The 16232-nt window shown below is 38.1% G+C and overlaps 1 protein-coding gene across 2 annotated transcripts in view; it reads left to right on the top strand.

Annotated features, from left to right (window-relative positions):
* The first annotated feature begins 1698 nt into the window (after positions 1–1698).
* Positions 1699–16232, top strand: part of Msr1 (macrophage scavenger receptor 1) — a 63862-nt gene continuing 49328 nt past the window's right edge. The window contains exons 1-3 of one of the 2 annotated variants that reach the window (XM_028872366.2): positions 1699–1917; positions 11140–11245; positions 13275–13388. In XM_028872366.2, coding sequence (XP_028728199.1) covers positions 1819–1917; positions 11140–11245; positions 13275–13388 — 319 coding nt within the window. In that variant the 5' untranslated portion in view covers positions 1699–1818. The remainder of the gene's footprint in view (positions 1918–11139; positions 11246–13274; positions 13389–16232) is intronic. The other variant, XM_028872367.2, reaches the window with a different exon arrangement.

The following is a 16232-nucleotide window of genomic DNA, read 5'->3' as shown; positions in this document are numbered from 1 at the left end:
ATGTACTAACAAACAATAGTAAAGAAAAATGAGTGAGATCTTGTGTCAGTTTGCAGCTCTTCTTTCTTTAAAATGTTATGAGAAACTTCCAACATGTGGTTATGAACTAGCATAATAGCCTCGGTGCTAGTCCAATGTGGATGGATTTATGATTATATATTTTTATTTGAAGTTTCACGGCTAGAAATTATATGCCCCCTTTAAATAATTATTTTCTTATTTTCCTTTTAATTAAAAGAGATGTGATGCTAGGGATTGAACCAGGACCCCTTGGCTAATATTACACAAGTGCTCTACCACTGAGCTATACCCCTGACCACTCTCAACCTTTTATTAATTACCTTAGGAATGGGTTTGCCATACTGTTATTATAAATAGTATTAGTATTAAATTATCACTTGTGTTTCCCAAATGCTTTGCTCTTATGATCTTTCTACCATACGTTGTCATTGGATAGTGGGTACCTTTTGGACTTACTGATTTGATCCATCATTTCTTAAGAAGCATGATTCCTACAATTCTTCCTTCTCCTTTTCTGTAGGGTTCCAAGCTCCAAAGGGAGGGACTCAATGGAGATCTCTTATTTGGGTTCTCTCTCTGCCTAGTGGTTTGACTGTGGGTTTCTGCATCTGCTCCAGTCAGCTTCCAGAAGAAGCCACTAAGGATGATGATGCACTGAAGGAACTAAGCAGGGCTCATAGGGCCTCACAGAGATTGACGTGGCAATCAGGGAGCCTGCATGGATCTGGGCTACATCCTTAGCATCTATATTATAGTTGTTGACTCGGTGTTTTGGGGGACTCGTCATAGTGGGAGTGGGGTATCTCTGACTCTTTCACCTGCTCTTGGGACCCTTTTCCTTCTACTGGGTTGTCTTGCCCAGCCTTGATATGAGGTTTTGTGCCTAGTCTTGTTATGTTGTAACTTGTTATGTTGTGTCCAGTTGACATCCCTAGGAGGCCTGCTCTTTTCTGAAGGGGAAGGGAGGAGCTGTAGATCTGGGGAAGACAAGCACCTGTAGGGAGCTGGGAGGAGTGGAGGGATGTAATGTATGAAGAGAAGAATCAATTTATTTTTAAAAAGAAGAAGCATGATTCCTTCTGTTTGGAGCACCAAGTACTGCTTGTGGAAAATTATCTATCTCTGTTCAGAAATATTAGTTATAAAAGCTTAATCATGCAATATTGAATGTTTAAGTGTGTCATCCTTGAACTTGTGGAATGTGAGTGAATGAATAAAACAAAACATGCAAACCTTTTACCACACATCAGAAGGTAAAGGGTTTTCCTTCCCATTGAGCTGGTGATTAAGCTTCCCTTACTCAAATGTGCTCCCAGATAATAAATCGACACTGCTAGTGCCATTACAGAGAGACCTGAATCATCGAGCAGCAGCGTTGCTGATTTCCACTGTTAAGTGCCGTAACCTTTCCTTGTGTCTTGTTTTATGCTTTGGCTTTACTCTCTCCTATAAAGACCAGGAGAAAAGCGTGAAAGAGAGAAAACAAAACCTGGTTTCTTCTCTCAGCACTGTATGACTGCAAGAAGATGCGATGGGAAATAAATGATTCGGGAGAAGTCATACATAACTTGTACACCACGAATGACTGGTGTGGGGTTAACTTTGCACCCTGCCCTGAAATTCTTGTTCTTTTTTTTTTAACTTCTCTTTTTTCCTTTTTACAATGTCCTGTGAGGAAAGGGGAATGAGTTATCTGACAAATTTAGAATGTGCAAACTTGCGCATTGATGAAACAGCTATTGAAATACATTTCAAAGTAAGATTTTTCAACACGCAACTGTGTCATTTCCTCTCCAGATGCCGAAATACTATGTGATAAAGATTTTAGGTTTCAATTGTAAAGAGAGGGAAGTGGATAAATCAGTGCTGCCTCCTTTACCAGCAATGACAAAAGAGGTATATTTTAATCTATTTTTTCCTAAATTTACTTGTATTGAGTGTGTGAGTCTACTCTGTGTACATGTGAGTGTGTGAGGGGAGAGAGAGAATGAGAGAGAGAAGAGAGAGGAGAGAGAGAGAGAGAGAGAGAGAGAGAGAGAGAGAGAGAGAGAGAGAGATCTGATTAGTAATTTCTAGTAGAACCCTTATCCTACCACTAATAGTTTGGTTTTGTTGTTTAACAGGTTAAAATAATAGTAAAAATTCCAGCCAAGGTGTTCATTAATGAAAACATAATAAATATGCACGAAATGAACTAGTTTATAGTCTGTTTAGCAAGGAACTATGTGTTTTTTGTTAAAACTTATTGGCTTCATTCAAAGTATGTTTAATAAATTAGTTTGTTCCTTTCTCTTCATATGACATTTTTGGCTTTAACCTGATGGTTGTATTAATCTTCCTTGCTCATAGAGTGAATATTGACTGAGTCTCTTCTGCAGATAATTTTTGAATTACATATGAGCAAGAGATACAAAGAAAAAATTACGTTTAATTTTATGAGAAATTCTTAATATAAAGCTTATGGGCAAGCAGAACTAGTATAACTTGGGCATCCTACACAGAATAAAATTGCTATAGGTATGAAGGGAAAGGACTATTACTTTAAAGGAAGAAAGAACTATAAAAATATCTTCATGGAGATGTTACAATTTAGGGTGATATTGATGGATGAATAAGACTTACACAGCATAAAACTGGGCTGGTGTTATCGCTGGCCATGTGGAACTGTGGCAGAATAGTCACAGAGCTGAAATGATGAATGTTTTGTGTCGTAGCTGAGAGCTCACCTTGTATAAGCACACTGCCTGCTTGCTTTCAGACCCCAGCATCTTCCCTTCCACCTATACAATATTGGGTAAATACCTAAGCCATTTATGTCTTAGTGTCCTAAGATGCAAAATAGAGAAAGTCTGACTATATACCTCACAAAGCTGCCTTGAAGCTAAAATAAGTAAAGCTCATATGGTTATACAGAATTGTAAAATAGTGCTGATTCATTTTTTGGTAGCTTTCTGCATATGAGGCAAGTGTAAAATTATCTTAGTCTTCATAGTATTCCTTTACATTGATAGTATATTAATGCTTTACATATACGAAATTATAATTCAAAACTGTTAAAATATTTGCTTGCTTGCTTTAAAATCATATACCTAAAAGAATGGCACATGTATTTTTCTATTTAGCATGCTTGTTAATACGTTATTATTTATTTATATTTTTTTTATTTTTTGAGAATTTTATAGACTATATCTTCATCGAATTTTTCTCAGTCACTTTTTGGTCTTAGATTCGAACATTGATACTCTTTCTGTTTCCAAGGATGATTGTCACTACCGTAAGTCACAATATGGTTCAGTCTCTAACAGGATTCCTTATACACTCATTTCTTCAGCATGGAAACAATGATTGCACAAATGTACTAATTTTAAAAATGATACAAATTGCCAGCTGCTTATATAAAGAAACAAGGCTTTTACTTTAAAAGAATAAGGAAGATTACACCGGAGCAATTTATCCCAATGTTCAAAATAATTTGACTGTAAGAAAACCAGAGCAAACACATGTTGAGATTTATCTCAGAAGAAATGATACATAGGAAATATGAAAAAACAAGTGGTGGGATGCACGACCACCGGCCATGATCCAGCTGTTTGGAATGCCAAGGCAGTCAGACAACAAGCTCCAGATATGCCTGGGCTACAGAGTGTATTCAAGCCCAGTGTGGGCAATTTAGTGGGATCTGGTCTCAAAATGGAAAGTAGGGGAATGCGGGGGGCGGGGGGGGGTGTAGAGCCCATCTGTAGCACCTTTGCTGAGCAGGCAATTGTTCACAAGTCTAATGCTAGTACAAAGACAACAACAACAAATAGTTAATAGATGATAGACACAAATTCCTTACTTAGTTACATACAGGTATAAGAAAGCACTCCTGTATTGTACAAGCAATGGATATGAACAGACAATATCCAAGGTGTACAATAAATAAAAAATAATGTCATGGAAATATTTTTACAATAATTATAAACATGAAAACAAAGGTGTCTTAAAATAACTTGTGTTAATGGCTAAGCAATTCTATGGTGACAAATTTGGTTTAAAAATCGCCATACTTACATGTTACTCAAATATATGTGTGTTTTATACCATCTTTCTAAAGAATGGTAGATACCATAAATTAACCATAGTTTTTACTTAGTCTAGTAGTTCAACAGAAAAGTATCAAAAGAATTAGACTAGCTGGTTGGTGGTGGCACATGCTTTCAATCCCAGCACTCGGGAGGCAGAGGCAGGCAGATCTTTGTGAGTTCGAGGCCAGCCTGGCCTACAGAGCGAGATCCAGGAAAGGCGCAAAGCTACACAGAGAAACCCTGTCTCGAAAAACCAAAAAACAAAAATAGATAAAGACTAATTGACCACTATGACATTATTTATATTAGTAGAATCATGAACTCCAGAAATGGGGGAGGGGTTATAAGAAAATGGCCGTAGAAATAGATACTCATGTTTGATCAAATATCATATAGTTTATTATTTTAAATTTGAAAAATATCAAAGAAGGAGAAAAACATGATTTTTAAGGGAAATGTGTTATACAAATCAATATGCACATTGCAATGTCCACTGTATAAATCCGGACATATGCAAAAAGACTAAAATGTCCTGTGATGCATGATGGCACTTTATTGTATTAAAATGATGGGTTAGTAGAAGCTGAATTCTACCTCAGCTTTCATGTCCCTCCATTGTTTTAATGATCAAATGGGAAAAAAATGAAGGCTGTGGTTCGTGCTAACCTCAGGGTTCTTTCATATGGCTTTCCTGTTGCTATGTCCAGGAACTTTTGACCCTGTATAAAAAGCTGATATGGCAGAGATGTGTTTCGCTTCTCATGAGAACACTCTGCTGATAGATTATCCACGCTCCAAGAATTTCCCAATCCTTTATCAGTGCACTGGCCTGTGGTGGGAAAAAGTCACATTATGTGAAGCTGTTTGTCCCTTAACTTGGAAATTACGTCTAAGGTCACAGAGAAAATGCTATAGAACTGTTCACAGATTGCTAATAAGGTCTCACCTGTGCATATATTCTAACACTTGCAAAGTTGCTGTAGTAATTATCAGATGAAAATTGAAATTATTTGATAAATTTAATAATACATTCCTTTGGGTAAAATGAGATGTACTAGTGATATCTTTCATATCAATTAACTAACTTAATGCATGTCAGAAAGAAACATTTTCCAGTGCAAAACAGAAATTTCTTTGTCTTTAATTAAAACCATTTTTATTCATTTTACATACCAACCACAGATACCTCTCTTCCCTCCTCCTGCCCCCCAGCCTTCCCTCCCAACCCACCCTACATTCCCTCCTCAGAGAAGGTAAGGCCTCCCATGGAGAGTCAGCAGAGCCCAGTACATTGAATTGAGGCAGGTCCAAGCCCCTAGCCCTGCATCAAGGCAGAAATTTCAAATTCTGCATTTGTGAAATATGAACTTTCCTTGAGGTACAAGCTGATCCATGTGGCACAATCATCCTGAAAAAACATTTTGTCTTTTTCGTGTATGTCATTTTTCATTTCCACTTTGTTTTATCTTCATTTTATGGCTCAGGGGATCAAGCTGGGATCCTTGCATCTGACAGGCAAGCACTGAGATCATCAGGGGAGGAAGTAGGGAGAGACATGAGCTAGGCCCTGGCATTCTCGATTCAAGGTATAGGAGAAGACACACAGTACACCTGTTATCTCAGGAGCCTGAGGGAGGAAGGTTGCATTGCAAACTGTTCACCTAGTGACACACTGTCTCAACACAAAATCAAAATCAAGCAGAAAATAGCCAAAGGTTTGTCTGTGTCTGGAAGTGTGGGATCCTTCTCCCTTACTCAGCCACTAATCAGACTTGTTTTCAAGTTTATGTTTCTCTGTTTTGTTTTGTTTTTCTGATGAAGTATTCTCTATATGCCTGCTTCTCACCCCCCACCAACACCCTTTAAAGAGCTTAAAACTATAGGGAGTAAATTGAGAGAAATCTAATACGTGATGAATCTTTGTTGATGCTGTAGCTCATAAAGATGTTTTTGTCATGAATGTGAGTGTTTATTAAAGGCATCCCAGCAGTAGCTTGCTGAAAGCAGACGTTGCCCACAGTGATAAAATCCCTACATCTGCATTCAGAGCCGGTGTTCATAATGCACATAGAACTGTAGGGTGTCGATGAGAACACTGTGTTTGGAAAAACACAAGAATGAGGACTGGGAGTGTCAGAAGCTGCTGTCCTCCTGGCCAAGCTGCTACCATTTTCATGAGAACAACTGCACCTACTTGTGAGAATCTGTCACCATTGAGCCTGTGGACTGTTGACATTCTCTCTCCAAAATGTGAATGAGGGAGCAGGGAGAACCATTGGACATTTACCAGAGTATCTGGCCACTCTTCCAGGCATTCGTATATAGTTACATCCTAATTGCAAGTGGTCTTATAAAGGAGAGGCTAAGACATACGGGCTGGGAACTAGTATGGAAAGGAGGCTTCATCTATGAAAACATGGGGAAGCCATCATCCATAGACTTTTCAGAGGGGCTGCACTGAAGTCAGCCAAGCTTATGTCCACAACCCACAGCCATGCTCTTTAAGGAAGCCAAGCACATTCATTGTTCCCAGAGTGAACTGTGCTGTGCTGGAATCATACTTTAGTTTATCACTGGGATCTAAAAAGAGGGGATCGATATTGTTCCTCTATCCCCTACAAGAAATTTTAGCAGTTGGGAATATTGCTGCAAGAGAATCAGAGATTCGGTGATTCAAGAGCTATTATCCAAGTTTAGAGGGTGAAAACTAGGTTAGATAAACATCCTATCACACTAACTGCCCTACTCCCACATCATCCTGCCCAAAATCTAGTAACGTGTCCCTGAAAATGCCAGTAGGATGTGGTTAAGTGGCCATTTGAGACTCATGAAATCAAAGGGATGCATACAAGACCAGGGCAGAGGCAGTCTGTGTTCCTAAGCCCTAATGGACAAGCCTGGTTCTGACTCCCAAAGCAAGCAACAGAAAATATACAGAAAAAAAGGAAAATGAACTCACTTACAATTTTACCCAAAGTGGTTCAGTCAGGCTACATCTTCCTCAATTGTTCTAACTTGCGGAAAAGCTGAGGCAAAATCTGGGAAATATTCAGCTTGATTTTGATGGAAGCTCAGCCTGTCAAAGCCAGATGAAGATAAGCCTTTCTCAGAGTGCCAAGAGCAATATGAATTTTCAAGTCATGACAAGGTATTTCCTATAAGGAGCTGGATATTAAGAAAATAAATAAAAACACAATGAAATACTAAGTTCTGTGGAGCCTGTTACATTAATACAGGGTCAAGGATGCTACCAAAAGACTCTGGATGTCAAGTAAAACCCCCATAGAATCTGAGTCACAATAATTGTGAAGAATTTCTATCTACAAAAGAACTCACCTCTGCAGTTCCCTGTTTTTTTAAATATCCATTTCACTTGGTAAACAAATACATGTGATTAAATTCTTACAAAGTCTAATATAATTATCCACTCAACAATTATAAAGTATATTCAAAGTTCTAGTTTGCCTTAAGTTCTAGTGATACAACGTTGGACAAAAACAGACATGGATCTCCCAGCCCAGAGCTTACACTCCAAACATATTTTTTTCAGGTACAAATGTTTTCATCTTTGTTCATAAACATTCCTCCATAGAGAATAGAGCAGATGAATTGTAATGTTCCTTCGCATTTCATTGAAAATGAACTCAGGATATCTCAACAGGCACACTAAATCCTTCTTTACTCTTTTGGAGAAGGACCAGGAACATCCAGTAACAACATGGTTTCATTAACAGTGTGCAAACAAGGGCTTTTCCACCCTCTTCTTTACCACCTGAGCTCAGAGTTCAACATTTTTCCACTTGGCCACAATTGCTGTGAATGTGGCTTTAATGTGAATATAGAGCCGTTTCATTATTAACTCTTCGTTTGTTTGTTTACTTGCTCATTTGTTCAGCTTGATGAGTGAAATCATTGTTCACATAGATTAAAAGTCAGAAAACAGAAGGAAAGCCTTGATCAGAAGGTGAAACCGTCTTCCTCCAAAGTCAGTTTCCCAGGTTATTTGTTATTCACTGACTTACTTACTTAAGAGCTTCCATTTGCCTATCTTGTGAGACAGTTCTACAGTGTGGCCCAGGCTGGCCTTAATTCTGCACACTCCTCCTCCCCCTTGCCACTGCCTCCCGAGTGCCAGGATTGTAGGCAAATGGTGAGACTGTAGCCATGTGCCACTGTGCCTTGAAGTTGGCATTTTTATCTCTTTTGTGATGGAGCTCTTGCAAGGCTATATTTTTCAGCTTCAGCCTCTATAACAGATGAGAAAAAAAGTACTTGCAATACAGGTCTGCTTGGTTTATTGGGCTTTTTCTTCCTTTTTCAATTTTGCCTTACACCCCCCCCCCAAAAAAAAGAGAGATTCAGGTCCTACACCTACATTCTTTTATTCCCTTGTCCTAGTGGCCAAATTCTGTAAAGATCACAATCCTCAGACCAAACAACACAAGACTTGTGGAAAATGATTCTCAGAAATGATCAACAGGAAAAGATTGTCACTGTGAGTGACCAGATAAATAATTTCCTTGGCCATATTTTAGAAGTATATTGATAGGAATTTAGTCATATCCTTGGCTGTATCTTCAAAGCAGATACGAGCCTTTAGAAATGAGTGATGGTCCTCCATTCCCAACCCAGGCTAGAGTTTTGTTTCCTGACATTGCCATGATTTCAGTTAAAATTTCAGTACTAAAAACATCCCTCAGCATTGAGGGGGTGGGCATAAAGAAGGATCAGAAGATGCTGGATTCTTGCTAAATTAGTCATCGCACCTGAACTGTGACCAACACAACAGTTAATCTGTTTATCTTCTCAGACAATATTCTTAAATTGCAGACCATTCTACACTACACAGCACCATTTCTTGAATGTTTGTTAGAATCTCAAGTTATTTTGTTAGTTTATTTTGTGCTATTACATATTACATTTTACTCATTTTCAAGTATAATTTCAAAAGCCTGGGATGTGGTTTAATGGTAAAAAGCCTATAGCATAAAAGCTTGACTGAGATCTTGATTTTAATGACTAACACCACAGTGGAAAAAAAAAAGGAAGAAAAGAGAAAAACCTTGTATTTTAATTAAATACACTTAGTTAATTTAAAAAAATAAATTTGTATAGATTTACTCATTTTTGTGTGCTAGCTAGTCTTATGTCAACTTGACACACAAACTAGAGTTATCTGAAAGGAGGGCACCTCAACTGAGAAAATGCTTCCATAAGATCCGGCTGTAAAGCATTTTCTGAATTAGTAACTGATGGGGCAGGACCCAGCCCATTGTGGGTGGAGCCATCCCTGGGCTGGTGGTCCTGGGTTCTATAAGAAAGCAGGCTGAGCAAGGCACTGGGAGCAAGCTAGTAAGCAGCACCCTTCCATGGCCTCTGTATCAGCTCCTACCTCCAAGTTCCTGCCTTGTTTGGGTTCCTGGCCTGACTTTCTTTGGTGATGAACAGCGATATGGAAGTGTAAGCCGAATAAACCCTCCCCTTCAACTTGATTACTGGTCATGGTGTTTCATTACAGCAATAAAAACCCTAACTAAGACATTTTATATAATCAGAAGTAAGAATGGGACCTAGTACATGCTTGGTATTTTACCACTCAGCTAATCTTGGTCATATTTAAATTTATAAATATAAAAGTATGCATATTAGTGAGTAACATGTAATATATTGATGTATTATTATATGTAGTGTGTCATATTAAAATAATGTTAAGTATTTTCTTTTGATGAAAACTTTCAAGATTCTTTTTGCTGTCTTCTGAATGTGCAGTGCAATGCTGCCATGTGTGGTCACCCGACTGTGCAATACCAGACCAGACTCTGCTGCTCTCAGCTATGACTCAGTGCCTTCTGATCTAGAATTGCGTGTCATTGACCCTCTCCACCCAAGTATCAGAATGTCTGGCATGGTGGCCCATTTAGCTCCATGTTAAGACATTCAAGGGCTTTGATACCTGCCATTAGAGATAAGGGTATTTTTTTTGCTCAGTAGAATATTGGTAGAATTTAAAGGACACAAGTACAGATTCATGTTGTGTGATGCAAAAGTATAAAGAAATAGAGAAGAGTTGGGGAGAAAGAGAAGGGGGAAAGAAAAGAGGAAGAGGAGGAGGAAATGAGGGAGAGAGGGCCAGTTGGAAGGAAAGGAAGGAAAAGTTAGCTTTTCCTGTGCACTTAAATCTAATGACTTTACTTTATCTTTCTAAACAGATAAACAGATGCCTTGGCAAGGAAGTCTGGCTCACTAAGCTTTGTTTAATACATTCAGTCCAGAAAGTCACAGGAAATATTTGTCTCAAACATGTATAACTATTTGTTCTAAGGGAAATCATTTTTTTTTCTCTGCAGCTAGTTATTTTCTGCCACTTGGATTTTTTTTTCAGTTAGAAAAGTCAGGGTACTCCTCCTCACATTCAAAGACCACATGCCTGTAAACATAGATGCCTTTCTACAGAGAACAACACAGCAATGAATCCTCAGGAATCTGACCTCTTACATCTATTTTTCATGTGCTTGCAATGTATGGCTGAGTGCATGTTTGTGTGCATGTGACTGTGTGTCTGGAGGAAGTGAAACTGAACATGTGTGTACCTGTGGGTGGAGACCAAAGATCAGAGCTGGATATTGTCTTCTGTTTCTTTGCACCATAGATTTTGAGACAGGATCTTCACTCTGTCTGAGATTCACCAGTGGGTTGTAGTTACTGACCATCACAGTACTGGAGATCCTCCTGTCTCCACTTCAGAGCACTAGGGCTATTCCTCCTCTAGCTTTTTGGGCGATGATAGGCATTCAAATTTAGATATTCATGCTTGACCAGCAGGCACTTTATAGGCAACTATCCTCCCAGCATTATAAATACAACTTTTTTATACTTCCATGAAAAGTCATGAAAAAGATTCATACAGTGCTTTATATGACCTTTGTATTTAATTATACATTTTGCTTGCTAAAATTGAATATTAATTATAAATAATTAACTTACAACACCATGAAAAGTGACCTCAGCAATTTCATATGGGATTAATGTATTCTGTGTGTGTGTGTGATAGACCACAGAGCAGCAGAGGCTCTGCCCTGATGAACCAGAGGATGCTGACAGCTACTCAGAGTCTGTGAAATTCGACGCTCGCTCGATGACAGCATTGCTTCCTCCCAGTGAGTAGAAAGTGACAGGGTAACACAGGTGGTGGGTTGGGTGGCTTACATCAGTAGATTTGTTTATTTTTTTCCCTCACAGTTCTCTATCCTAGAAGTCTTAAATCAAGGTGTCCAAATGGCACAGGTCATTTAAAGGCCGTGTCTCTTTCCAGCTTCTAGTTGTTTCTGGCAATTCTTGGTGGCCCCGGCTTTTAGCCGAGTCACTGGCACCTCTGCTTCCTGCTTCAGAGGGCTTGTTTTCCTGCGTAATTGTGTGTTCTTTTCTCTTCTTAGAAAGATCCAACCACTAGAATAAATATCACACCGCAAGACATCATTTACACTTGACTACATCTTCTGTGACCCTAGTTCCAATTAAAATCACCTCCATTGTTATCTAGAGCTGGGACTTCTGCATATCTTTCGGGGAGATAAAAAAAAAATCGAACTTGCAACAGATGAATCATATGGTGACAGGAACAGAAGGGAAACAATGTTCTGCAGCTTCTGATCAGGCTGGAGGTGACAGACCAGAATAGCTTATTAGTCGACTAACTCTTAACGCCCATATCTGAGAGGATGAGTGGGTGGAAAGAGAAGAGTTAGAGAGAGATTCCATGTAGGGGAAATAGCATGCAAAACACATGAGTTTACACAAACAAATTAAAATCCCAGCTCATAGTTAAAACTCACTGTGTGCTAGTTCACATCTGTAACTCCGCTGGTGGAGAGGCAGAGACAGAGAAATCCCCGTGGCTTGTTGAGCAACCAGTCTAACTAAATTTGCAAATTCCAGGTTCATCTAAGAGACCTTGTCCCTAAAAGAAAGTGGAAGGGACAGAGTGATTGCTCAGTGTCTAAGAGTCCTTGCTCCTTCAGAGGACTTGGATGTGATTCCTAGTGTGCAAATGTCAGCTCATAACCAGCTATGACTTCAGTTCCAGGTGATCTGACCCCTGGCCTTCACATGCACCAGACACACACAGGGTGCACACACAGGATTCACATTCAGTCAGCCTGAAACACAGAGAGTTCCAACTTATTTTTATAATAGGTTGTTCTTCTTAATTTTCATTCTTTACTTCTCTTGACTCTACTTTTTTTTAAAAAAAATTGTTCATTTCTTTCCCTCTCCTTGTCTCACAAAATGTAATTGAACAGAGCTGAACAAAGTGGTCCACATCTATAGTTCTAGAACTTAGAAGGTGGAGGCAGGAAAATCATGAGTCAAAGGCCATTTTTAGCTGCAGAGTGAATACCATGCCAGCCTGGGCTACATGAGATATCTCAGGAAAGAAGCTTGGGAGGTGACTTATTCAGTCACGTGCCTGCTGTGCAAGCAGGGGGACTTGAATTTGGATCTTCGAGAAGCTATATTAAAAGCTGAGGGTGGCAGAGGCAGAGCACTCTTTGAAACCCAGCACTGGGTAGACAAATACAGGCAGGTTCCATGAGAGATCCCGTCTCAGAAGTAAAGAGTGAGGATAAATAGAGGAGGGCATCCAAACCCTGACCATGACCTCCACAGAAACCCAGATGTACACACACACACACACACACACACACACACACATACACACACACAGACACAGACACACACACACACACACACACACACACACACACACACACACACACACACACACTCCCCACATAATAAATAGGTAAATAATCTACCATTCTCCTTCTGTATCAGCATGGTCCCACTGTAGTACACTTTACAGGAGTTCCTGTTCTATGTAAATGCATGTCAAGGAGATAAGTATAGTTGTTAGGTCCTGATATATCAAGAGGATGGGTTTCATTGATGCGTTCCAAAGTTTTGTCAACATGTAAATCATTTTTTATCCCACTTAGAATAATTGTATGTCACAGTCCAATCATGTGAGATACGCAAATCGGAAATCATATGCAGCCATGTTCTCTCACTTGTGCAACAAGTACTTTACCTGCTGGAGCTTATAACCAACACCAGTTATCAAGACTTAAATTTAGGTTTTTAATGACAGGCTGGGATTTTGTTATGTTTTCTTTCGCTTTGTTTTAGATCCTAAAAATGGCCCTTCCCTTCAGGAGAAGCTGAAGTCCCTCAAAACTGCCCTAGTCGCGCTCTACCTTCTTGTGTTTGCCGTTCTCATACCGCTCATTGGGATAGCGGCAGGTACAGTATCCTAGAATTTTCAAACTCTTGATCCACTTATTGTAAGAGCAGAACTATGGCAGTTTTTGTATGGTAGATTTGTAAAGAAACTTCATATACTAAAGCATTCCTCAATTTCAACAAATGCAATTAAAATAGATTCTGTAATGTAAGTATTAACAGGCTTTTTTTAAAAATTTTACAAATAAAATATAAAAAATAAAAATATTGACATAAAATTGGGCTAGATTTATATCTGTTCTGCTCTCTCTTTCTCCTCCCTCTAACTCCTCCCTTGTCCCCTGATTCCTCCTCCAAAACATTATCTATTATTCTTTGCTATCATTTTATTATTGTTTTATATATGAATTCGTTTGCTGATGATGTTCAAATGTATATGTATTTAGGTCTGACCTCATGTGGTTGGATAATATATCAGGGTACTCATTCCTACAGATGATTGAGTCTTTAAGCCATTAATTGCCAATAGCTAGCTCTTCATCCAGGATTAGGGCCTTGTGAGATTTCCTCTATCTATATTGAAATGTCAATTGGTGGTGTAATTTTTCAGGTCTTGTTTAAGTGATCACGTTGTTAACATTTCATGGGTACAGATCCATGCCATGAGTAGAAGACATAATCTCTCAATAGTCAACATGATCCTCGTTCTCTAGGTCTTCCTATCCTCTCTTCTGAACCTTAGATATACATGGTGTATCGATTTGGGATAGGTATACCAGGATCAGTTATTCTCTGCATTTTGGATAATTGTGGATTTCTGTAATGATTTCAGTCCACTGTGGGTGTGGGGCTTTTCTGTTGAGCAGTGATGAGCCATGAGAGTTATACTTAACTGTGGGCATACATACGTATTTAGAATATAGTTAGAATTTTTATTGGAGTAGGGAAATGGCAGTAATATGTCATCTGGGCTAAGTTTACAGTACTAGGCATCATGAGCAGGGGGAGTATTATCACTCCAAGAGGCAAAAATTTCATTTAAACTGTATGTGACTGTGTGTGCATGCATGCATGTCTGTAGTTTTAAGCAGTTATAAAATAGTGCATGAAATACATCTTCATTTATTTAGATTGTTGTTAACTTCTTTCAAAGATTTGCATAAATCTTGTACATGTACTGTTAGATGTGACTGAGATTAGATTCTCTTCTTGCTTTTGCAAATGCTAATGAATTTGAATTTTACACTGCCTTGGCTCATTGCTGTTACATGTAAATGTAATTGAATCTTTATATTAAACTTTCAGTAATCTTTTTTTTTTTTTTTTTTTTTTTTTTTTTTTTTAAAGAAAGTAGACTGGTAAGGTTTAGAGTATTTCAAAAGTGTGTTAAACTTCATAGTTCTGAATACTTCTAGTGTTGAACAACAGCACTCCTGAAATTCCAGGTATTATATAATAAAAATGCTCCCTAAAAGAGAATGAAGTTAACCATGTTCTTTAGTGTGTCTCTAGTGTCTTCTAAAGTATGTTAAGAAAATCTAATATTCTGAAGTATTTGTCAGTGTGAAAACAAATATGGTCATTTACACTAACAATGTCTATCTCAGAAAAACATGTCTTTTTTTTTCAGAAATTTTTATAAATCAAATGCAGAAACCAGATAGTAATATCACATTTTTAAAATATGACTTTCTAATTAATATAGTTGATGTGCTTTTATTTAAACATATCTTAATAATAACACAGCAACATATATTGGGATTTTAAATAAACTTAGGTTTCATGTGATATTCTCCAGGCACGTATTTCTACTTGAACTGGGATAACATTTTCAAATGATGTTTTCCCTAGGTACATGGTATCCTTTATCCCAGGCTAGCACTTCTAACTTGCTATGTACCTAAGAATGACCTTGAACACGGATCTTCCTGCCTCTACCTCTAAGTACTGAGATTAGGGGCATCAACATGTTTTGTTTTTGTGATGCAGGAATCTAAATCAGGGCAACCTACATGCTAGGGAAGCAGTCTATTGACTGAACTACCTCCTCAGAGATTAGATGTGTTGGATTTCAACTGATATTCAAATTAATTGTTCTAGTCATTACCCTTTTCTCTATGAGTTTTCCCAATGTGTTTGCTATATACATTATCAAGAGAAAGGTTTAGGAAAAGCTCATTTGAAAGTGCATGCTAATCTACCTAAGAAAATGGCCTTAAATGCAAAATCAAATGTCCTTTGTTAAGTGGTAATCTGAGAGAATATCTCAAAACAGATTCAAAATTGTACTAAGAAAGAAAAGCTAAGGAAATCAACAACAATTGTAAAAGGAGCTATCATTTTATCATTTTACATCATTTACTATGCCCAAGCACTGGGCTCTAAACTTTCAGCATATTATCTTAATACATCTTTACAATTACTCTTTCAGCAGACACTATAATTATCTTCATTATCCACACCAGAAAACTGAAACTCCTCAGTAATGGAGCATGTGTTCCCATCTATGACTTTTGTGTCCTAACCTCTCTTTTCCACTGGCTCCCATTGTAATGTGGTTATTATAATAAAGCATGATTGTCCAGAAAAAAAAAAACATGAAAATAGAATTGTCATAATGTTATCCAAGAGATTATCTCTATAAAAAACCTGCAAACAAACAAGCAAAACACAAAAACAGCTCCTGTTTTAGCCATTAAAAACAGAGAAAACAAAATCCAAACATAATCAAAGTAAACAGCAAACAAATGGCAGCTATTGAATAAAGAGAGCTAAAGTTTCTAGTAATGTAGATTCCTCATGAACAAAATTATCTATATGTTGTCCATGTATACATGCTTATCTGCAATGTGAAATACAGACTTGAATGGTGTGTCCTTGCTTGGTGTCACCAAATATACACCA

Source organism: Peromyscus leucopus, chromosome 17 (assembly GCF_004664715.2).
Source record: "Peromyscus leucopus breed LL Stock chromosome 17, UCI_PerLeu_2.1, whole genome shotgun sequence".
NCBI lineage: Eukaryota > Metazoa > Chordata > Mammalia > Rodentia > Cricetidae > Peromyscus > Peromyscus leucopus.
Note: the sequence above shows the minus strand (reverse complement) of the source record. Positions and strands in the feature narration are given on the sequence as shown.